Source organism: Clupea harengus, chromosome 3 (assembly GCF_900700415.2).
Source record: "Clupea harengus chromosome 3, Ch_v2.0.2, whole genome shotgun sequence".
Classification (NCBI taxonomy): Eukaryota; Metazoa; Chordata; class Actinopteri; order Clupeiformes; family Clupeidae; genus Clupea; species Clupea harengus.
This window is the reverse complement of record NC_045154.1, coordinates 6401384-6426168: the sequence shown is the minus strand read 5'-3', so window position 1 is coordinate 6426168 and position 24785 is coordinate 6401384. Positions and strand designations below refer to the sequence as shown.

General features: G+C 44.2%; 2 protein-coding genes across 3 annotated transcripts in view; both read left to right on the top strand.

Annotated features, from left to right (window-relative positions):
* hydin (HYDIN axonemal central pair apparatus protein) overlaps positions 1–935 on the top strand; it is a 76884-nt gene extending 75949 nt beyond the window's left edge. Inside the window, exon 85 of the mRNA XM_031564398.1 lies at positions 125–935. Coding sequence (XP_031420258.1) covers positions 125–610 — 486 coding nt within the window. The 3' untranslated portion in view covers positions 611–935. The remainder of the gene's footprint in view (positions 1–124) is intronic.
* Positions 936–6533: 5598 nt separating this feature from the next.
* Positions 6534–24785, top strand: part of necab2 (N-terminal EF-hand calcium binding protein 2) — a 69038-nt gene continuing 50786 nt past the window's right edge. For both annotated transcript variants that reach the window (XM_031564400.2, XM_031564399.2), the window contains exons 1-2: positions 6534–6907; positions 12077–12101. In XM_031564400.2, the coding sequence (XP_031420260.1) occupies positions 6590–6907; positions 12077–12101 (343 nt within the window). In that variant the 5' untranslated portion in view covers positions 6534–6589. The remainder of the gene's footprint in view (positions 6908–12076; positions 12102–24785) is intronic.

Here is a 24785-nt window from a genome sequence, read left to right as displayed (position 1 = left end):
GGAGAGAGGGAAAGGGGAGAGAGAGCATATATTGTGTGTGTGTGTGTGTGTGTGTGCGTGTGTGTGTGACATAGAAACACACGTACACTGTCTCTTGTTGTTCCTCTTCCTCTCTTTTCCACAGACGGACTGTCCCGACTTTGTGGTTGAGAAGCAATTCTCCGCAGGGCCAGGCTTCCAGGCGGGCATCGAAATCACCACGGAGATCTACTTCGAGCCATGCCAGCTAGGCGAGGTTCGCGGCCTCCTCCACCTCACCTCGTCCTTCGGCGGCGACTACACCTTCCCCCTGTATGGCACCTGCACCCCGCCCAAGGCACAGGGCCCCTTTAACATCCGTGCCGGCTCCAACGTCTCCATCCCCTTCAAGAACGTCTTCCTACAGACCACAGGCTACTCCTTCCAGGTAGACAATCCGGCCTTCACCGCCAAGGGCGTGGAGACTGTCCGGCCCAAGAAGACCCACAGCATCCTGGTGGCGTTCGACGGCCCCCCGCCAGGGCACCGGAGCCCCTGCAGTGGGAAGCTGACCATCTCCAGCCCCCGAATGGAAGGCCAGGGCCAGCCCATCTCCTGGGTATACTACCTGAAGGGCTACACCCCCGATTAGGCTCAGAGTGCCAGGTCCTCCACCACCTCACCTCACCTAGCCAAACACCCACAGGCCAATATCACGCAACTTTAGAGGGACTTTACTGGGAGCTCTTTCATCGTTTGGTATAATTGAAATAAAAATAATTTGGATATGCAGTAGTACCCCATGTGCATTTTGTATACAGGATTACAGGATTATTACTATAATTACATTATAACTGATTGTTAAGTTGAAATCAGATACGATCAATACTACATCTGCCAAGAAAGGATTGTCTACATGTTTTTACAATATTACATTGCTGTAATTCTACTGAATAAATTCACTTGGCGTACACATCTATTATGAATATTATTGTTTTACAAGATCTCATGAGGCCCCTGTGGGACCTGATCATGAATGAAGGGGCAGAGTGACTTATGCCATGGTGGATCGTGTTTGTGTGCATACATGTGTGATACCAAAGTGTGTGATACCAAAGTGTGACCTGTCTGTCACCCATGTACTTAGCTCCAGCTCTACTTGCGTGAATGGTTTTAACAGTGTTCAGCATGAATTAAAAATGACAGATGTTAAGGGGCTAGGACTAAGACCTAGTCATGAGGAAGGAAGCATTTTGGAAATATATTTGTCGGATTATTACTTTTAATTATTATTACATTTATCTTTATCTAATACTTTGAGCTTTTTTATCATAACAGGGCAATGTGAATGACAATGATAAGAATCCTTACTTGATCCACTAGGAGGTGCTGTTGCTGCTGTGGTGCACTGTGTCCTGAGTGGCATCCACAGGACAGCTGGGCTGAGTGGGTGTGTGTGAAGAGATCAGCTGGACAGCACAAAGGTTAATTAGTTAGATAATGTCATCCAAACCAGACAGGCGGACCAGAATTCCACTGAGAAAAACACACACACGCATTACACTCACTGCTCTAACACACACACACACAAATGTATGAGTGTATGACTGTGTATGGTGTGGGTGAAGCGTGTAAGTAGAAGTGCATGTCTGTGTGTTCAGGCTGCTATCACATCATGAAAATTCATAAGTTTCATTAACTACATTGGAAATATAATTTGTGATCCTGCATGTATAGGTGTGCGTGTGTCTGTGTAAAAGAGCCAGTGAATCACAGTAGATAAACTGACCTAACATCTTTGATCATAGCAAATTGTCACAATGTGTTGGGACTTTGTGTGTTCTGTGTAAATTCTGTTTATATTCTATATTTCTACCCGGAAGACTCAGGAAGCAGGAGTGAAAGTAAACTATTTTAATCCTCAAAGGGATTTTACTAGTTGCAATATGACAATTCAGTAGAGACTTAAAGAGTATTTGGCGTAGGCCCCTTCCTCAGTCCAAGTCTTGGTCCTGTGTGGTCACAAACATCTCAGATTGCATGTGTCTGTCCCTGTGGACGTCTGTGTGTGAGCACGTCTCAGTACATTTTCCTGTTGACTTTTCTAGTCGATTGCAGGTCTGCATTCCTCTCCTCGAGCGAGCGAGTGAGTGAATCATTACAGGCTTTCTGTTCCGTCCGAGCGAGGGAGAGCTCAGGGTGAGAGGTTTATTCATATGGTGAGTGGGAATGGTGTAATGTGTGTGTGAGTGCCTGAAGCCCAGCCAGGGCCAGACACACATATGACTCTTTTATTTCACACTCGCACTGTTTGAAATACGGAGTTCCCACTCATCTGCAAATAAATTCATACTCACAACCAGGCAGGTGTAAGAAGGAGCTTCTACTTATGTAAAATGTTGTTTAGTATCTCTTTATTTATCTCTTTCTCTCTGTATCCTGTGATTTTATGTATGTTTCTCTCTTGCACTGCAGTACACTAGAAAACATTTTTATTGTACGCCATTCTTAGGGCAGAAAACGTTATTGTCTTTCTAAAAACAGCACTCATGACCACACTCATGATGTGATACAGAAGTTCTCCTGACTTCTTTTTTGTTCCATAATCATGTTCAAAGTTTTGACAATGAACTACCCTTGCGAGAATTTCCAAAAGGTTATAGATCATTTTGAGTCTTCTCCAGGTTCGATTCTGATTACTGCAGCCAGTGCCACTTCTCTGAGCTGTAATCAAGACAAATTGAAGCCTGCGCACTGCGGGAAGGACGATGGGGGGACTTGAGCTCTAACAGGTCAGTGAGTGGCTAGAACCCCGACTGGCAGCTCAGCTCAGAGAATCTGACCCTGATGGAGCAGTGTGTGTGTGTGTGTGTGTGTGTGTGTGTGTGTGTGTGTGTGTGTGTGTGTGTGTGTGTGTGTGTGTGTGTGTGTGTGTGTGTGTGTGTGTGTGTGTGTATATATATATATATATATAGGTGTCTGTGTGTGCGCATGTGTGTGTGTGTGTATATATGTGTGTGTGTGTGTGTGTGTGCAAATGCAGGCATGTACATGGATACGTGTGTGTGTATGCATGTGGATATGTGTGTGTCCACGAGTGCTCATGAGTTTTAGTCTGCGTGCATCTGTGTGAATGTGTGTGTGCAAATGCAGGTGTGTGTGCATGTATATTCATGGCTGTGTGTGTGTGTCAGCGTGCACCAATGCTTTTGAGTGTATGTTTGTGCCTGTGTGTGTCCGCGTATGCGTGCGTTTGTGCCTCTGTGTGTGTGTGTGTGTGTGTGTGTGTGTCTGTGCCTGTGTGTCTGTGCCTGTGTGTCTGTGCCTGTGTGTGTGTGAGTGTCTGTGCCTGTGTGTGTGTGTGTGTGTGTGTGTCTGTGCCTGCGTGTGTGTGTTTTTGCCTCTGTGTGAGTGTGTGTGTGTGTGTGTGAGTGTGCATGTGTGTGCTAATGGTGCACTGCTCTTCCCTGATGGGTGCTGCAGCATGAGGTTGATTAGGCTGAGAGAATCTGAGCCAGAGGACCAGCAGAGAGACAGCCCTCCTGGGCGAAGCTTACCCCTTTCAGGTTCATGCATCGCTGGTCCTACTCTGAAGCCAGGGCCCTATTTCCCCAAAGTGTTCTCTCCTTAATACTGCAATCTAAAACCAGAGATTGTGATTCTGAGTAATTCTGTAAAATAGTGATATGATGTTTCATATATGCAGAAAGAGAGGGGGTGTGGTTCACACCCCTAGGACAGGAGGTGATGATGCTGTGGTCTTAATTGCTCGAGGCAGGGCTGGCACCGACGATCTTGGAGTCCTCGATAAAACTTTGCATTGCCGCCCCCCCCCCCCCCCCCCCCAAAAAAAAAGGTGCTGTGTGTAGGATTTAATGGCATATAGCAGTGAGATTGCAGATTGCAACTAATTGAATACCCTTCCCTCAGCCCTCCCTTTCCAAGCGTGTGGGAGAATGTACGATGTCCGTCAGGTGCCAGTAGCTACCTCCAAAATATTGTCATTGTCTACGCCCGCATTGAGTAGTCATAATATGTCAAGTGATGAGGGGTTACTTTACATGAATTGTATTGTATTTAGTTATTTAGTCTGTAAAACTGTAGGTCATAGCTCTCATGGGCTGTAAATTGTGAAGTTTGCCTATGTTAACTGTTGGCTGACATGAGCTCCAAAGCTTTTTTGTTTAACGTTACACTTGTATTGGCAATAATTTTCAGCAGTTGTGGACTGATCTCAGTAACGTCAGCAGGTCTTTTGGGTCCAAATAACAAAGAATAATCTTTGTTTTAGTGCATAAATATATAATTACAATCTTGGTAGCAATTAAATATTTTTCTACATTGATACAGGCATATAAGGATTACATGTGCCCATGTTCTAGCTAAAGTTATCAAACAACTAATTGCATTTAGATTTGTTTTTAGCAGAAAACAGGCAACTTCGGTGTCACTCTGAAAACATGTGTCCCTCATAAACACTCATTTCCATCTGGGAAAGGCCACACCAATATTTATCCTTGTTTTCTACGTTTCCTGTTGCGTTTTTGTTTCAAGTATAATAAAAATAAGTATGATCTTCTATTTGTCAAAATTTGGCCTCTCAAACGTCTCACAACACAAAATGGTTAGCCAGCACCAGCAAACACTTCTTCTTTCCTCTTCTTCCTCTTCCAACCAGCGCCACCAATTCAAGCTGCCACTTCAGCGTAACACGCACTCACACAGATTGGTTAGACATCCTGTCACTTTGTGTACACGCAGCAGATCGGCTATTGACTGTTTTGATTGGCTATAGCTCAGCAGAAGAGTAGAAGGCTGAAGTTATCCCAAGCCTACAGAGGCCCTTTCCACCAGTGGGACATTTTTTTCATGTTGTTAAAGCTCCGCAAGTTTTTGTCCTAGAGACCCTTTACTTTTAAAATATATACAGTTCGAAAAATAAAATATAAATAAGCACTTTGTAAGGAGAATAGAGCTGATCTCTTGCACATTTCTGTCTGTGAGTGAGGTTTCTGCTCCTAAGGACCCACCCATTAGCAAATGACAGCTATTCATATGATAAGTAATGGTGATTCAGTGATCTCTATTGGGCCATGGTGTGGCGAGAAAACCTGTGGGGGTAGTGGGCCACAAAGACATTCCAGGGCCATTATGTAATGGCCATTGTCTTTGACTGAGGTGTCCCAGGTAACTCATCAATATGCATTTGCAGGGACACACATTTTGGAGAGGCACAGGTCACTCTGCTATTATAAATATGTAGTAGTGAAACCACACACACTTTATGAATGCTAAACTCACATATGTATAGCCAACACCTATGTTTACAAGGTTCAGAGTTCAAAAGTCTCGGTCCTAAATCTTTACAATGTTTTTTTTGTACAAATTCTGAGCAGCTCTGAATGAAGGTTTTCGTAAGGGTGATTTTACATTTGATTTAAATACAATTTTATTTTACTACATTCCTTTTACTCTAATGTTGTTATTGCTGATGTATTCTATAACATAATCATATATGCCACTTGTGCATCAATACTTTTAGTTAGGGGAAATATACAAAAACATCAAGGCATGTGAGACTTCCTAAAAAAGTCAAACAGGCCTGGGCCTCTTAAGGGTTACGTTATCGTGAGAGGGCGCACTTTCAAAAAATTATTCTTCTGCGCCTCTCTGACATTTTGCGCCTTTGGCAACCGCCTATGTTGCTTATGCCACTGGCCACCCCTGGCTTGAGGGGCTGTTTGTGAACATGGAGGTTGAGATCAGTTGCCAAGGGTTTCCCGCATTTCCCGGAAAAGGAACTCATTTGTATTGCCTCCCGCTCTCCTTCTCTCCGTTCATGCTAAATGCCTCCTGGTAGCCTGTGAATCTGCAGGTGGGTAGGTCTTCTCTCAATCCAATTAAATAAAGGGCTCCGAATGTGAAATGTGTTAATCACCAGTCAGAAAGGGCAGGGTACTAGAGGCTTACCGACACCTTTCAACTAACAAAGGTCAGATTAGGCCTTTGGAGAAAAACACACATCCCAGGGTGGTAATAAGGGGTCCCTTCAAACGGCAGGGAAAGTGTGCCAAAATGGACGCGTCCTCCAAGCGGACTGGAAAATAATATAACAACCAGGCGCCCATTGTGTCCACAGCTGTCGGAGCGTGTCTGCAAAGAGTATAGTTGAGCCCTTATACTCACACTCTATCTCCGTGAGGCGCTGGGCAAAGGCTGGGATAACTTAATGAAGCTAGTGCATCCTCTTCCCTGGCTACTGTGAAGAGTGAAAAACACACACACAGTTTTAACTTATATATGACATCTGCCTGTTACAGCTGCCATCTGTGGCGTTTATTAATTTACCCCAGATTCCATTTAGAAACCATTCCAGAAGTGAACCAATCTCTATTCTACAAAACACAGTTCAAAACCCACTGTTGGTGGTTCAGAAAGTGGTCGCTACCATTCCCAAATAACCTGCTCAATAGCATAACAAATGGGTAGTTAGGAATGGAGTTAAGCCACTGTTATGTTGGGAATGGGAGTGGGTGGCGTTTTAGCGATATTCGGCGGCGCGCTGATGATGTAAGAGAGGAGGGAGGGAACGTTCCCATAGCGCGCAGCATGAACGCTCCGCGGCAAAAGGATGTGTGAGCAAGCAGCGCGCTACTGCAGGGACGGTGTCCAAAAACTGCTCCACAAAGAACAAGCCAAACTCCGGTCACAGGACAGCCAAGAACAGCCCAAATCCGGGGCCCAGGAAAGCGAGATAGCGACGGCTGCACAGTCCGGAAACAGCGGTACCCAGCCCGGTGGAATCGACGGGCTTGTCCGCTGGATAGTCACCAAGATGAGCGACAACAAGAGCATCTCTACCCGGGAATACGCCAAAGAAGAGGCGGCAGTGGCCCAGGAGCAGTTCTTCGCCCCAGAGCCACGGAAGGGCATCTCTGTCATTTTAGATGTAGGTGTCCCTCAATTACCCATTGTTTAATGAAATACTTTGGCTTGTATATATCTCAGTTTTTAGCTATTTTAGGTTGTCATTTGTTACTCTTACATTATAATTTACTGTAAGATATTTCTTTACGTTACTTCGATCAATCTACAGTTTATTTAGGTAACACGTAGAAGTTGCTAAAACGCTTATTTCCATTTTCTTTTTCTTTTTTTTTAAATACTGATCAACAACAGCGTTTTTTAAAAGATAAATGACTTTCTCTCTTGTTTTGAAAACACAAAAAAATAGTTGCACATTATGCGTTGCTGTAAGCGGGATGAACCAAGATGTCAGAATGTGTCACGTGAAATGTTCTGTAATTATTCGTAATCAGACTCTTTTAACTGGCCCCATTTGCCATTTTGTACTATAATTTGTAACCTCGGTAAACGGGGGATGGGTGCGCCCGGCTTCAAGTTTGCTGTGCAGATGTGTTAAATAACTGCTGTTCTATTCCATTTCATTAAAGCGCAAAGTCCCCAACATTATGCTTGAGTATATATACTATTATAATTTGAAGTGTAATTGTTCATCACATGTACATTAATTTTCCCGACTCAAGCGTATCTGACGAACGTTCCCTACTTTAAATAATTTATTAAGGTTTTGCAGTGTGCGTAATTACACAGCGCAGTGGGCTGCTGAGGAGAGGTCTCAGCAGTATTGATTTAGTAGGTCAAAGTGTTGCCTCATGTTTTTAATCGGTGCTCGATAATGATGTGTATCTGAAGGTCTTTTCTCCAGAGAAAGCAATAGTGCTTAGAGCGGTTAAAGTTAATATATGAGTGAAATAAGAATATTTCACGCCCAGACACTGATACAAAACTAGGTGCCCAGATACTGTAGTGGTGTATGAATAGCTAATTACAATTTAAGACCAGCGGTGTTGTGGTAAATATCGTTTCAGGAAAAGTGAAAAGTCGAAGAGTGTAGAGATTTAATGACGCGAGCCGGAGATATGGTGAAAGAACGGCAATGGCAAAGCGCAAGGGAGGGGAGGAGAGCGCGGACAGCAACCCGGTGAAAAGGGAAACGAGGTATGCGAGAACTGAGGGGAACAGAAACTCGCCCGGGAGCGCAGGTGCTTGTTAGGGAATTGATTGCCTTCCAAACCCTGAAACCCTCGCGGATGGATTTCTCTATCTTCCCGAGCTGTTTCTGCCAAATTTGACACCGCGTGAGCCATCCAGTCCCCAACTCACCAGAAAAAGGGGACTTCGTCTTCAACAAAATCCCTCTCCTCACTGTATTGCAATAAGCTTATCATGTCACCAAAAGCTATCGTAGTGTTAGGACCCAGGTGGCACACCTACCTAAAACACATCTAAAACAGCAGAAAAGTTTAAGCATGGTCCATATTGTTTAATGTAGAGTGTTACTGTCGACATGGGGAGAGCTTTGCTGCCAAAATACTCAAATGCTTTCTTGTGAAATACTATGATTTCACCCACTTTCTTTGCATAGCAGTATGTGTAAAGTCTGTTTCTACAGGCTGCATGTAGTTTATGTTTAACTGAATATGCAGATTAACATGCTTTGCCACCTGGCTGTTACCCCGTGTGGAAAGGAAAAACATGAAGGCATCTAATTGTTTGCTTTTCTTAATAAGCTATAAGCCTTGCATAGTGGTCTTTAGTTTGTTTTAGCAAAGCTAAAGTCTCTGGTGGCCCTTCGATCCGCTGGTTTTGATTAAATGGGGTCTGATTGGCGCTTTTGGCATTTGCTGAAGGTTCAGCTTGATTATTGGTTTGAACTTTGCATTATAAATCATTTTGCTATTTGCTCAGAAAATCATGCCTCAGTAGAGAGAATTGATGCCTCCCTTGTCCAGTCAAACCAAAGCTGCTCTGAATCTATATAAAACTGCCCCTCCTCATTTGGGTGTGTCATCCGGAATATTGCAGTAGTTGTGAGTGTGTGTGCCTGTTCGAGTGTTTTTGTGTGAGAGTGTGTGTGTGTGTGTGTGTGTGTGTTTGTGTGCGTGCGCATATGAGTGTGTACGGTGCAGTGCGTGTGCGTCTGTGTGAGTGTGAGAGTGTGTGCGAGTGCCACAGTGCTGATGATGCACGGCTGGTTTTGTGGAGAGCCATCATGGCCTCTATGAGTGCAGCTGATTGCTGGAGGTTTCTTTAGTGCTCCTCCTGTCTCCTCCCCACCCGGCGGGGCAGGGGCCGACTGGAGCCCGAGACCACAGCACCATCCATTCTTAATGAGGCACCCTGATGCAGGGGGGTGCTCTGCCATCTCACCCTGCCTCTCCTTTCTGTCAACCTTACATTCCATCGCTTTTTCTGTATCTGTCTCTTGCTTTCTTTCTCTCTTGATCGCTCAGTTTTTATCACTCTCTGGCTTCTCCTCTCCTCCCTCTATCACTTCTGATTCTCTCCATCTTACACTCTCCTTTGCCTCACAATCATCTCTCTCTCTCTCCCTTCCTCTCTGATTATTTGTCTGTGACTGCTTTTAGTCATAGCAGATCAGAGTCTGGATGCGCCTCCCTCAGTAAATCTACTGCAGAGAGAAAGAGACAAACAGGAGCCTATGAGTTTTAATGAGGCTATAGTTAATAAAAGACTCTCTCTCTCTTTTTCTCTTTTGGTCTGTCAGATAGAATTGCCTACATTTTCATGAAGAGAAAGCTGATGCGGTGGTCTCTCTCACTCTGTGTGTGTATCTATCTACCTTGCCCTCTCTCTGCCAGCATAACCAATGTATTTTGTATATACTTTGTATGAGAAAATACACAGTCCTGAAATAATCATAGTTGTAGTCATAAATTATAAATAAAACTCAAAAGCAGTGCTTTTATGAAAAGCGCTGAAATTATTAGGCATAACGATTAACGTAATGTAAGGTATCCAGCAAATCCTTTCGGGGTAACGTCAAGTGCTGATCGATTTGATATGGGCCGTTTGAATGCTGAAATATTTGAGCAATTTCTACACAGAATGACTGCGTTCCTGTTGAGTAGTACTGCAGCTGCCTTAATGGTTCCTTCTCTGTCTGGTGTCCTCTGATGCCATGCTCTCTGTCTTTGGAGTTCAGATGAGCACTTTGCTGGTGGTTTTTGTCCCCTTTTCTGTCAGAGGAAATCTTTCTTCTGAGGAGGCAAAGTGGGTCACCTACATTACATGACACCGTACCATCTTCTGCCTGACTAATGGCGGATCAGGGCCCGTGTCACATCAGACCTCTTTCCCACATGCACATGTTCACACACACACACACACACACACACACACACACATATACACACACACAACCACACACACACACACACACACACACACACACACACACACACACACACACACACACACACATATATACACACACACAACCACACACACACACACACACATATACACACACACACACACACACTCACACACACACACCTACATTCCCACACAGCCAGTTTTTTACATCTCTTATTTCACACAGACTGCATAGCTGAAATGAAAATCAATGTACACATACTCAAACCGAGCATCCTTGCCACTGTCAGCACAAGATACATTACAGATCTATCATCTGTTTGAGAGAATATGTCTTTTTTTCTAATTGGCTTTATTACACATTGATAAACTGCATCTGTGCGTTCAGTCGAAACGAGACGAAGTGTGTTCCTCGGGGCCGGTAAAATAACTGCGCCTGTATGCATGTGGCCGTTTCACGATCTTGAATCTCTTGGTTAAGTGCTTCATTGATTTCTTTCCTTTATTTTCAAGAACTCTCACTCTCTCTTTCTCTTTCTTTCTCTCTCTCTATCTCTCTGTTCTCTTTGTATCCCTTCGCCTCCACTGCACAGCAGTTCAGTGCTCGCCAATAACAGACACAGATCAGCGGAGATTGCGCTGACCTAGCAAACACCATCTCCTTTGAATTAATACAAAAGGTACTAACAGTGGCTTTCGTGGAGTCTACCCCCCACCCCTCAGCCCCGCCATTAGATAATTTGTGGTATTGATTGAAAATTGTTCAAGGCAATGCTCCGTGCTTGGTGGAGTGGAGGAGAAGAATGCAGCCAGGCAGCAGACAATCGGCATCAGAGCATTTGTCATGTGCTGCGACAACCTGACAGCCCTTTTATCCTTATGCTCCTGTCTCACTTTCACTGCCTTTCAGTTTCGTTCACATGCCTTACAGTGGCCTGACTGTCCCTCCAACCCCTGCACCCCTCCACCTGACGGCCTCGGCATCCTGTCAGGGGTCTGCTGCAGTTTAGGTTGATGTAAGCAGGCATTGTGCCCGCCTCATTCCAGCCGTTCACTGCACTGAATGCAGCATCATCAATCCATTCAAGTCCACCCGAGACGCATTCCATCAGGGAGGAGTTGGAGCAGCCTCAGGGCCATCCATACTGTATATTCAGATTCAGGCATGGCAGTGCATGGCACACACACACACACACACACACACACACACACACACAAACACACACAAACACACTGGTTTTCACTCACAAAAGGTGTACTGCTTTGTTTTTATATGAAAAAAACAGGTATTACTTCATGTAACATCCTATAGCACCACCACAGAAACCTTCTATATACCATATAGAACCTGACCAATGCAGACACCCAGTGCTGGAACTGGGCTCTTGCTTAGTCCCAGATGATCCTCTCCACTAAGGAGCGGAGGTGAAGGGGCAGACTCTGTAATTGATGTGGTATTTGACTGAGCCCAGCCTTCTCCAGAGCGCGTCCCCAGACATTATGGATCAATCTGCAGAACCCCCACCACCTCTGTCCACCTCCTCCACTGCCCCTCTCTCTCTGTACCTGCGAGTATTAAGTGTTCTATTTCACAAGTGAGTGGACAGTGTAATCAGGTTTCTTTTGTGAATTACTCCTGGAGCGTCTCTATCGTTCACCAACCCATGCGAAATAACACCAGGAGGGGGAAAAAATCCTCTGCACACTTCTCTAAATAATAGAAAGAACATGACATGCTCCATTGATTCTTAATAGGGCATTTGACCCTTACTAAATATTTGTGAAATCTGTTGTCATCCATGATAATAACACTATTGTTTACCGTGATAGTTACTATTAGCAGTGTCTCTGGGGTTTGCTGACAGTGTTAATCTTCTGATTGGCTGATGAATGTTGTGTGTGCTGTCTGTTTCAGATTTTCCGGCGAGCGGATAAGGATGGTGAGTGGGTCCCTCTTTTTCTTATTGTTCGTGTGTGTTTGTTTCTACTTTGCAGTGTCTTTCTACCGTCATGATGTCTGGTTCCCCCTGGTGCGTCAGTGCATAGAACCACCAGTATTGTTTTTATATATTACATAGTGTCTCACCTGTCATATAGATTATGTGCATAGAATATATGCATAAAGTATGCAAAGTATAGACTACAATCATTGTTCACCACAACACTTGATGTGATGCCAAACACTTGAGTGGTAGCAATCCATTTTGGGAGTGTTTAATATAAAATTGTCATAAGATTTATTATGTGCTGTGCTAATTGGTATCCATAGTAAATAAATTAGTTTCTGGACACCCCAGTAAAAAAGGAGGCTGAGAACATGAAACGTTATTAGCCTACTTGTTACCCATAATTATTCACTTAATTCAATATCTATATTACACCTTAGGTCAGTTCAACCAACTAATGCCCTCTGTTCCTGCACAAATTCAATTACCAAACACTACATTATGGTATTATGGTATTATAGTACTGCCTTCTGGTAAACAATCAGAGATTAACTCTGTGGGCCCTAGTTTGGCGTGGACACTCGGGTGGAAACGGCCAATTCCGGCGGGTTGTCCTAAACTCCAGTGATAAATTCAAAACTCCAGAGAGGGGTTGATTGTGGATACAGGTGTGGTGACATAGCCTTTTCTTAAAGGGGACATTTGTTTTTGCCAATCACAAATCATCACTGCCCAAGTCTGATTTATCTATCTGGTAAAAATAAATATCACATTTCCTTTATTGGAGGAGTGGTGCATTAGATAGACTTGATTTTTCTGTATAAGCAAGGAAACAGGAGGAAACCTGTATTATGGGTTGATGCCATTAATCTATCTCGGATATCCTCAAAGTTAATATGTCCTGGCAGGCTTTTAAAATACAAAAAAATGCTTGTTTAAATCCCTTGAAAGACTCGAGCGTCTGAGAAGATGCAGTCTAATTTGTCCGACTTTAATTAAATGCTTACTCAGCAGTAAACGAATGTCACGCATGATGTAGATACACAATGATGACTTTTTTGTTATTTCTATTCAAATACTGTATTCTAATTAGACTAAGGCAGAAGAAAATGCCACACCGCATCAGAACAGATGGCATTCAGGTTGATCCAAGTGTTTAAATTCATCAACATAGACATAGCTCGCAACCTGCCATAACTTATTCATTCCCCATTCGCATAGGCTATGTGCATAGGCTGCTGCTCTTGCATTTTATGCACCAGGATCTCTGGGATATCCCATATCGTCAGTATTACCTACACACACACAGTCACCAGTAGCCTTGTGGTATGCATATGAATACCTTTAAATGTCCACTTGTTCCTCTTGACCCAATGCTCAGCTAGACAGGCTTTCACTTACCTGTTCGGTTCTGCCTGGGTTCTGGATGCATTGACTGCAGCAAATAGCCTACAGTTTGTAATTAATGTTGGATGCCATAGTTACCGGAGACAAGCCTAATATACTGTTGAAGTAAAAGCTTAAGATCATTCTTTCACGTACATAGGCTATGCTATTGGGGAAAGGAGAGAAAGTAGCCTACTAAGAAAACCTGTGTTTCCACCGTGCAAGAATGTCTGCTGAAACATTTAACATGTCTGCAAAGATGTAAGCCATACATTGTTTGTTTCAATACCTAGCTCTGAAGTTGCAAATGTGTTCCATTCAACACATTTAGATGATTAAATCGTCTATGTATCACGTGTTATGCATGTTTGGACACTTTACATTCTAGGTCTAAATAAATTCTCCAGAATGGAATGGATGGGTTATATTGATATAAATATAAATAAATATTATATTGATATAAATATAAATATATATATATATCAACTAAAATATTGTTAGCTTTTTATGGAATCTATATTTTTTTACCAGCTCAAAATCACATGCCCTGATTACCAATTTAACAGTCAGTTCGAAGGGATTGCCCTAGGGATTTACTAGGGCTGTTTAAAACAGGTCTGACCAGTGACAATTTTGTGTCAACAAATTGAATCGTTTTGAACACCAGAAGATACTCGGTTTATTCCTTGTAAAAGCACTGATGCAATCAGTTTAAAGGGATTGCTTGACAATGCTATTGGTTAGCTTTAACCAAACCTGTCACCAATAAACTTCGGCCTGGCTCTGCCCACTTAGAGCCTCTGACCACACCTTTACCGCTCTCTATGAAGCATTTATTATTGTGCAACAGTCTGCATGCACTTCTGTTTCCACCAGCCATTTTCACCCTCAAACTCGAAAGCCTGTATGTCTTTCAGAATAAGAGTGGAAGAGAGCTGTGATTTCATACTCTCTGTGCTGGGTTTACAGCCATAGAGGAACCCTTAAAGGTTCTCAGTTGGACCCTGTGATTGCTTGTACAGTCATTTTGGCCATCCATCAGTTTTCAGCACTGAACAGCTCTTCTTAGCCATCAGTCCAGAAGAAAATAACTCTCTACTGGAGTTCTCTCCAAAAAACGCTGCCAAAACCCTGTTGTGATAAAGGTTTTATTTAAATTAGTTGACTTTTGAAAGCACCTATGCAAAAAAACCTGAATTATTGTGCCATCTTTGTTTTGAGAGTGCGGTGGCCTGTGTGGTGGGTAGCTTTGGTAGGAGTGATAGATGCGGTTGTGCTTTATGGTCTGTGAGATAGCGGTTGCTCGGTGGCTAATATACTGAGCGGTGTGGGGCCATGTGTGCTTGCCCAGCTCTGCAGCCCATGTGCTGCCAGCCACTCTTTGATTCCCTCACGCTCTTGTTTGTTCTGGTGCCATATCCAAGACAAGAAAAAACTAACAAGAAACCCACTGGAAACACACCACTTTATTTCAGCCAGATGGCCATATTGCTTGTATTTAGTATGTGTGTACTGTATTTGGTCCGATGAATGTGTATATGTGTCTGTGTATTTATGTGTGTATCTGTGAATGTGTCTGTACGTGAGGGGGAGGGGAGGCGTGGGCTCTACGTAACTCTCTGTAGATTGCTTCATATCGTGATCATCCACAATTATTAATGTTCATAATAAATGGCATGGATTGCAGTACTGCAAAATGAGTGCAGATGTCTTAATGCTCCTACAATACACTTTGAAAAGATGATGTTTTTTTGGATTTCGATTTGATCATTTATCGAAGAAAATGTTTTTTGTCTTTTCAGTGGGTACTGTTTTATGAGGTACCAAGCCTAGAAGCCTTCTGTGTCTAAAAAGTGTGTTGAAAGCAGACAAATAGCTGAAGAAAAAGGAACAGAAAAACCCACTTCCCCAACCCCACCTTGTTAAAGAGAATCCTTGTTATTCTGTGTACACAGCTAGCACAGTTTATTTTTAAATGCTGCTCTCTCTCTCTCTCTCTCTCTCTCTCTCTCTCTCTTTCCCTCTTTCTCTCGGGAGCAACTGTATGACTTCAGTAATGAGATAGCGAGATGTTGAGCGAGGGGGTAGCGGTGGTGATGGAGGGAGGGGGAGGTTGAGGCAGTGGGGAGGGGGGGAGCGTGTATTGGGGGAGATGTAACTTGATGCCAAGCTCTGGCACTAACGGACTGCGATTCAATCAACCCCCCCCCAGACACACACACACACACTCACACACACACAACAATGGCCTGGTTTCAATTCAGCTATTTCATTTCACTGCAGCTCTGAAGCAGATAAGCCTGTCCATGTTAAACATTCTCTCCCCCACAAGGACAAAAAAAAAGAAAATTTTCATAGTGTGCAATCATGGTGAAATGGGAGGCAAGTATCCAGAGAATAACATATATATATATATTCCCTCGAGTCAGACACATGGTGATATATGGCCTATAGGGTGTTACTTGTGATTTGCAATGTGCCCCTCCTCCTCCTATTGGTACCTGTTGTATAAACAAATGGGGCTCATTAGGTTGATGGATATTGGAGGGTGTGTGTGTGTGGTGGGGGGGTTAGCCATTAGTGTGTGTTTGATTGCTAAAATGACATGCTACTCTGGCCTCCAGAGCTTTTATCTGTGCTCATCCAGGCACGAGCACATGACTGGCCGCTGATTAAGCCTTGTGACCCCATCAATCTGCAGGGCCCGAGCGAACAGACAGGGCACTGCAACCCTGCTCTGCGAAACGCACCGAAACATCTATACCTCCGCATGCACCTCTTGAAATATTAAATGGTTCATTGCTGTGCACTTGTAAGAGAAGAGAGGGAGACAGAGAGAGAAAGAGAGAGAGACAGACGAAGAGACTGAGTTAGAAAGAAAGAGAGAAATGAAGAGAGAGAGAGAGAGAGAGAGAGGTAACAGTAATTACAGACATGAGGGTGGTAATGGAATTTTAATTGGCTTCATTCTCCCACTTTGAATCGTGAGTGCAGTGCAGTGCAGTGCTTGGCACTCCTCTCCTGTCCTCTCCTCTCTCCTCAGCATCTGTATGAGCACCCAGAGCGTTTCCCCCATTCACTCCAGGTACGCAGACAAACATCTGACTTTGGAACAGATCCAGCCCTGCTCTGGCAAACCTCTGGGGCTAATTAGACTGAGACACTTGCTACAGTCAGTTGCTACCTGGATAGAGATGGAGAGCCAAGTACTAAGACAAAAAAAAGATAAAGTGCAGAAAGTTTAAAAGCGCAAGCAAAGACAGATGCCAAATGAAGACAAGAGAGTAAGGGTGGGGGGGAGGGGGGAAAGGAAAGGAGAGCGAAACGGAGAGCTAGAGAGATGGGGCTTGCCAACTTCTTTACAGTACCCAGTCACCATACTTAGGTTTTAGTGGAACAGATAATCCTCGTTTTTGGATAAGGCTGTTAAATGCAAATATCTCTCCCTCTCAGTGCCCCTGGTGCCTCTCCCTCTCTCTCTTTGAATTTCAGTATTCACAGTCTCAGACTGGCAGCAGCAGAAAAGCTGCTCATATTTGTGGTCGTTGACATGAAGTAAAAGATGCTGACACCCACACTTTCCCATCATGCAACAAGCAGGCCCTGCCTAAGACCTTATCATTTATTAAATACAGTCAAGCGAGAGCAAAAAGCAAGGGGAACAACCATCGTCATGCACTGTGTCAGATCTACTTTCGTCGTTTGGCATTGTTAGGGTGGATACGACAACGTATAGTTGCCACGCTGCTTTTTGGAGTTGCTGGAGTGCCGGCCTCATGGGACGTTTGCATTGCTGGAAGTCAGAGGGGGTGGTGTTCATGCAGACTGCAGTGGCTGTTGGCTTCCAGTGAGACTGCAGAGAGTTTGCTGCAGCTCAGCCAGAAAGCCCCTCTCATTTCCTGACTGCAGAAGGAGTGCAAGCAGGAGGGGAGGGAGAGGGCAAGAAGAAGAGGAGGAGGAGGAGGAGAAGGAGGACAACGACAACAGTGGGAGAAAGAGTGGGGGAAAGAGTGGGAGAAAAAACGGGATTGAAAAGACAGGTTGGGAGTGAGTGTGAGGGACAGAATGAGATTGCGATTGTGAGATGAAAATGAAAAGCAGTAAGAACAGCATTGGTTCACCCTTCTTTGCACCTGAAAGATCACAGGGAAAAGTCCTCACTAGGGATGAGAATCGAGAACCGGTTCTTTTTTAGAACCGGTTCCTAGTGAACCGATTGTTTGGAATCGTCAGCCAAATTCTTTAACGGTTCTGCTATCGGTCCTTTGTGGCGTTGCGCATGCGCGAACCTTTTTTAGTTTCTTCTTCCGACTGCAGCAAACATGGCAACTAGGCAGAAGCGTTCTAAAGTTTGGCTCTATTTCACACGACAAAAATGACACCTACGCCACTTGTAACCTGTGTAAAAAGTCTATTTCGTCGAAGGGAGGAAATACAACAAATATGAATAAGCATTTGAACACACAGCATGGAATTAAATTACAGGAATGTCATGTCTTCGATGCATGCAGCAGCTCACCTAATGTCGGCGCTTCATCTCTTTCTGTCCAAGGTAAACTCTTCAAAAGTGATCACAACCACTCACTGTGTGAAGCAATTTGCCTTTATTGTGTGTAGTCGATCAAGTTATCTTTTGTCCCTTCGTTTGAAGCATACATTTTAGCTCCGGCATTGGTCTCCCATTATTGATCACTTCACGTTGGATTGAAAGTCCAGTTTTGAGAAATGTTTGATCGTAACGGTGTTAATTATCGGAGGGCGTGTGTTATCAGCAAACGTTCGCGTTTTCGTGTCAACCCATTATTAATAATAGTAATAATAATAATACATTTTATTTCACAGCGCCTTTCATGTCACTCAAGGACGCTTTACAATTTAAAACAGGAGCAAACAAATAACAAAACAATTAAAATTAAAAGTGCAAGTAAAAACAGCATGGCAACTACAGTGAAAATGCAATCCTGAAAAGGTGGGTTTTGAGAGAGGATTTGAACTGAGGGAGGGAGTCAATGTTTCGGATGTCAGGTGGGAGTGAGTTCCAGAGTTTGGGAGCAGAGCGGCTGAAAGCTCTGCTCCCCATGGTGGTTAGCCGGGCAGAGGGGACAGTTAGGTGGATGGAAGAGGAGGATCTGAGGGAGCGGGTGGAGGTGGCAGTGTGAAGGAGGTCAGACAGGTAAGGAGGGGCAAGGTTGTGGATGGCTTTAAAAGTATGAAGAAGAATTTTAAAGTTGATACGGAAGTGAATTGGAAGCCAGTGGAGTTGCTGTAGGATGGGGGTGATGTGGTGGAAAGAGGGGGTGAGGGAGATGATACGGGCAGCTGAGTTCTGGACCAGTTGGAGCTTATGGAGGGATTTCTGGGGGAGACCAAAGAGGAGAGAATTACAGTAGTCGATACGGGAGGTGACAAGGCTATGTACAATAATAGAGGTGGTGTGGGGGGTGAGGGAGGGACGGAGGCGATTTATGTTACGGAGATGGAAGTAGGCGGTGCGGGTGGTGATGTTGATATGAGATTTGAAGGAGAGTGAGCCGTCGACGATGACACCCAGACTCTTTACCTGGGGGGAGGGGGAAACTATGGAGCTGTCAATTGAGAGGGAAAAACTGTCAACTAAATTAAACTGAGCATATCGTCTTTTAATCCATTATTAAACTTAGCATATAGCTACGCTAGCTTGGCTATAGAATCTTCCATTTTCAGCCCCCTACATTGAGGCAGAGGTAGTGTTTGCCTCCCCTCTTAATGTGGCTTTATGTCAGCTCAGCAAATTCAGCGATTTTGTTAGTGCCATTTGTTTCATTGTGTAAACGAGCTTTCACTATATAGATAATCTCCATTTCCATCCAATTTAGCTGATGACGTTCAGTCAGACCAGTTCAGAGGCTGGTAGTCTGTCTGGGTCACAGGCTACAGCTAGCACGTCATGTACACCTCTAGCCCATCCTTTCTTCGAGGCAGGGAAAAATAAAATTACCGAGGAGAGGATCAACGAATGTCACCGAGCAGTGACTAAGTTTGTGGTGAAAGGTTTGCACCCTTTTACTACGGTAGATGCCCCATATTTGCGTTAGGTTAATTTCTAGGAACATGTTTAAATTAAACAGAATACATTTTATTTAAGTTATGTAAGTTTTATTTTAAGTTCAAGAGGAATATGTATAAATGTTTTTGGTTATTATTATTTTTTTTAATGTGTATATACATACTGTATATGGTGTGTGCAGCATTATAGAAAATTATATAAAAGAAAATTAATGTAAATAAACCCGTTTGTGCTCTTTTTTTCACCCCTTGCCCAATAAGAATCGATAAAAGAATCGATAAGGAATCGAATCGATAAGCAGGAATCGATAAGGCATCGGAATCGTTAAAATCTTATCAATTCTCATCCCTAGTCCTCACTATGACCCCTGGAAGCATGGCATGTGTTTCACCCCTTTAAATTGCTTTCTCTCGGGGACCAAAGCTGCTCTCTTTCAGAAAGAGAAACAGACCATCCCTGCCTCCCGAGTCTCTGTAAGCTTTTAGAAGTGTTGTCAGTCACTTCAGACTCTATACAGCAAGGTGTCTACTTTTCATTTCATTGATGCACATTTATACTGAAAACTTTCCCCTGCAATAGTCGAAGTGTCTAGCTAGAATACATTGCACGTTCTGTACAACAGCATGTCCACATAGGAGGACAAATGAGCCGTATCTTCCAGTAAGATGGCTACGTCCCTGGCCATGGAGGAGACACCCCACTGCCCCTATGTGCTGTCTGTACAGTCACACCCGCCTCCTCCTCACCTGTAATCCTGTCCCCTCTGCTGGCCAAGGTTTTTTTGGACACTCGAGCAACGGAGCTGAATCAAGGGGATGACAGCACACAGTGCGGATTACTGAGGCATGGCTGCGTAGAGCTGTACTTTGGAGGCGCTCTCTCTCTCTCTCTCTCTCTCTCTCTCTCTCTCTCTCTCTCTCTCTCTCTCTCTGCCTCTCTCTCTCTCTCTGCCTCTCTCTCTCTCTCTCTCTCGCTCTTTCTCTGTCTGCCTATCTCTCTCTCTGCCTCTCTCTGTCTATCTCTCTCTCGGTCTGTCTATATCTGCATCTCTCTTACCTGTGCAGGTCTGAACAGGGTTATGCATTATTCACTTATTTTTGGCTGCCATTTCTGACGTTCTACTAAAATGAGAGATGTCTCTTCTCTCTTCTGCTGGCTGTGTCAGAGAAGGACATTCTGAAAGCTGTTACCACTGGGCCATCTCTGAAACTCAGTGCCATGATGACAGTCTGGCAGGTACACATGGATATAAATAGTCTCACTTAGCATTCACACACACACACACACACACACACACACACGCATACACACACAAAAGTTATGTGCAAACACGTACTATAAGGAGGGATCCATAGATTGATCTATTTACACTGTTTTGGCTCACTACACTACTATTTCATCATCCAAACATGTACGCACATGTACACACAGCCAAACACTGGCATAAACATCTGCTACTGTCACACTTGTGTATACATGTCAAAGACTTGAGACACAGTTAAAGACTGCCTCTGCCTGGTGCCCTTGTGTTTGGAGGCTTAATTGCTATTTTTGATGCTCCGCAGGTTTCTGAGTCATTAGTTTTGGGGGGTAATTATTGTCATTCTCTTTGCTGGGAATACAACAGGCATTTAGGGATGTCTGTTTACCCTACTGGTGAGCAAATGCTGGCATTTGTAGGAAGGGGAGGGGGGGTAGAGAATGTAGACTGCCTTCCCAAGGCAATGGGCTCTGAATGCCTGCAGAAACAACCACTGGAGGAAAATACACTGGGCCTGTTCTGCTGTGTTGTTCACCTGCATTATAAATGTGACCCAGATTTATGATGGCCTGCCATCAAAGAGCCAGCTCATTAATTCAGAATAAGTCCCAGGGAATATTAAAAAAAAAAAAAAAAAAAATACCCACACGTCTTAGCGGGTTGTAAGGCCATCCTTTGAGTACTGATGAAAGAAATAATGCAGTGGTCCAGCCGTCCCTCTGCACAGAAGGAGTCCCAGCATCAGCTCGAAGGGAGCAGGGTGAGTGTGTGTGTGTCCAGGGCGACATGGCTAGTAATTAGTCATGCTCACAGACGGACAGCTGTAAACACAGACTAAACACAAGCGCCTCCCTAACCGACCCTGAGAGATCATCGCTCATTGATGTGTTAACTCTCACAGGAGGGGCCAGAGGGTTTGGGACGCCATTGGTTTATTTAAGAGGTGAGCAGCCCCCTAATGTAACCTCGTCGGAGGCTTCACTAACGCCTCACCTGGCTCTAATCCCCACACCCCATGTGTGTCAGGAAGGAGTCCAGTTCAGAAACACACATTAGAAACAGCTGAGACCTTCCTGCACTCCGGAATGGGCCTTTGAACTTATTCATGGTCTCCCTGTTGTGACACAAACTTCTGAAGTTAGCATGTGGCGGCATGAACAGAGGTTAGAAAGAGACGCCCTGATCTGGACTTGTAAGGTAGGTGAACTAGGTCTTGATGCTCTGGGTACAGAATTACAGTCTGAAAATGGGAGGCTGGAGAATCAGAGCTGTGAATAGTCCAATTAAAACTCACCATTGCATCAGTGCCTTTTCTCATTAGAACTTTTCTTGTTAGAGAAGTTCACACTTACTTGAACGAAGGTGTTTGAACTAATGGTCAGTATGGGGAGTGTGGAATCTCTGTCAACTGTTTGAGGTCTCACACTCAATGTTTCTCAGTCATTAGTTCTAACCTTTCTCTGTTATCCAAGAGTTTACCCACCAAATGTTGTTCCTCACGGACTTGGAACCATTCTTTATAAGGTCACCATATAAACTTATATACTGCACATATCTTGCAAACACATAAGTCGGAAAGCTTTTGGGATGAAATGAAGAACATATACACAATACACCAGAACCTTGTTGTGAAGGTTTTTCTGTTGGAATTTTTATCTGGAGCATAAGTACGAACACCAGTGAACCAAAACGTCTGAAGGCAGCAGGGACTGTTTTGCCCCCCTCGGGTTTCTTCCAGTTACTCTGTCCCCTCCCAGGGGTAATGGAACTAATTAAAACATACCTCAGGCCTGAGGCGGAAAGATTTGGGTTCGCTCCCTTTTCATATGTACTGTTTTTTTTCCCACTCTTTTGTTCTCCATCGTTCTAAATCCGGTTTAATTAGGTTTGGCCAAGTGTTCTGTATTAAAAGAGAAAAAGGGAAATTAAAATATGGCAATTGGTCTGGCATGTGAATGTAATAAAAGGGGGATCTCAAGGTGGGGGCAGTTTTACTTCCCTCTGTTTGTTCAGTCACAAGGCTTTAAACCGGGTGGGTAAACACACGTTTGGGTTTGTGTTGGCGATAAGCTGCGTGTCAGTGTTCAGCAGCAGAAGAGGAGGGTGCTGGGGGAAGCAGCAAGGTTGTGGCCTAATAATTTGCCTCTAACATCTCTCTGCCATGTTTTTCCTGTCAGATCCCCTGACCAGCTCTGCACTGTGCAAGCGTGCTGTCTGCCCGTGCGAACCTTCAAAATCAGTGTGTGTTGTTTTATTTTAACACTCTGAGTGACCCTGGGAGAAGGAAGAAGGGGAATCTTGTCTTCCTCTTGTTTTCATCCAGCTCAGCCGATAGCCTTCCATTACTGCGGACCCCTGAGAGAGGTGCTCTTTGACCACTCAGCCCACTCACTGAGCCGAGGGGGAGGCGAGGAGGAGAGCCTTCACAAAAGCCAAAGAGACGTGCTGTCTGCAGGCTGCAGTATGAGCCTATCAAAGACAGCTAAGAGTAAGGAGCGTTTGGGTTTGGGTTTGGGTGAGCGCATAGTGAGCTTTTCCTCAGTTCTTGTTTTGTTTTCCTTCTTTTTTGTTTTTTAAGAAGCACTAGCTGGGAATCACCAAGTCTCCTTTTTGAAGCAGTGCTTGACTGATGGCCTGTGCATGTCACAGAACGGTGATGCTTTACTTCAGAGCAACTCTATTAGAGCTACTGACATGCTCTGCTAATAGCCCGAGTGCTTGTCCTATCTATACACTTTTGCTCACAAGGCTGCAACATCTGAACCTTTTCCTGGATGCCCTTAAAGCCTTGCCGATTTTAAGATCAAAGGTTCCACAGTTAGGGGGGCCTTTGAAGTATTTTTTTTACACTTTTAGAGGTGCATAAATGTTCTCTCTTAAGTCAGATTTGCTACCCAGGTCTGAGACCTCAGACTATCAGAGAAAATATATGTACCTTTCATCTCTGCGTCCATCCATACCTATGATGTTAAACTATTTTGTATTTGTTCAGGTTGCTCCTTAATCTCTGATTACAGTGGTTGAGCACTAGTTTTTCATGAACCCTCCCATTACATGAACATAGTGCACATCAGCAGTTGGTAGTGATATGTCTATTTCCATCATTAAAAATAATAAGATATGTATTAATACATTACCATTCAGTTCCTGATTATATGATCATATGATTCAGTGAATCTTGAGTGAATATCTTCCCTCTAGTGCTAGTCAGTCTCCAGCTATACAAATATCACTGCTGTACAAGCTGAAGGACCTATCACATTCGACACAGTGATATCTGACTGAAAAGGTCTTGGGGCGCCACTGCAGCTGTCATTTGTCAGGCAGAGCGAAGCCCTTTTTCTGGAGCGTCTGCTGTCATCATCCGGAGCTGGTTCTTCCCCAGCCGAAACACGGACAGGCGCGTTCGCACCGCATCGCAGCAAGGCGCCTAGAGGGGAAGGAGACGAGCTGCTGACAGGTGCGGATGCTGACAGGCACCTCTGGGCCTGTTACACATCTGGCACGGGGAGGCCCACCAGACACCCTCACACACTCAGCCGTCTGTGTTGACACTTCACACAGCAGCCGCTTACCTGCCGTTTATTTCACCGTTTGCTAAGTATTCTGTCCTGGCACTGTTCATTACCATCCACTGTTCATTACCATCGGTGGGACATTTTCTTAATGGTTTGGGAGTGTTCGCAATAATGATCATTAAGACCACAAGCACACAGCTTGTGCACACCATGCTGTGATCTGAAATGTGTGGCCAATATTATTATGAGATTGGCTTTGGGATAAAGTCTTGAGTTTTCTGACTACTCTGGTGCAAACTGGGTTTTTTTTTGCAGAAGAAAACGAGTTCTCCTGACTCCTGAGGCATTTATCACAGGCCTGCGCTGTGCGGAGAAGAGGCTCTAGTATAAGTCAGGCCCAGGGAGAACAGGCCTCTCTATCTTTACACCCCATGAGGATGACACACTGCTGATTCTTTAGAGAGAGG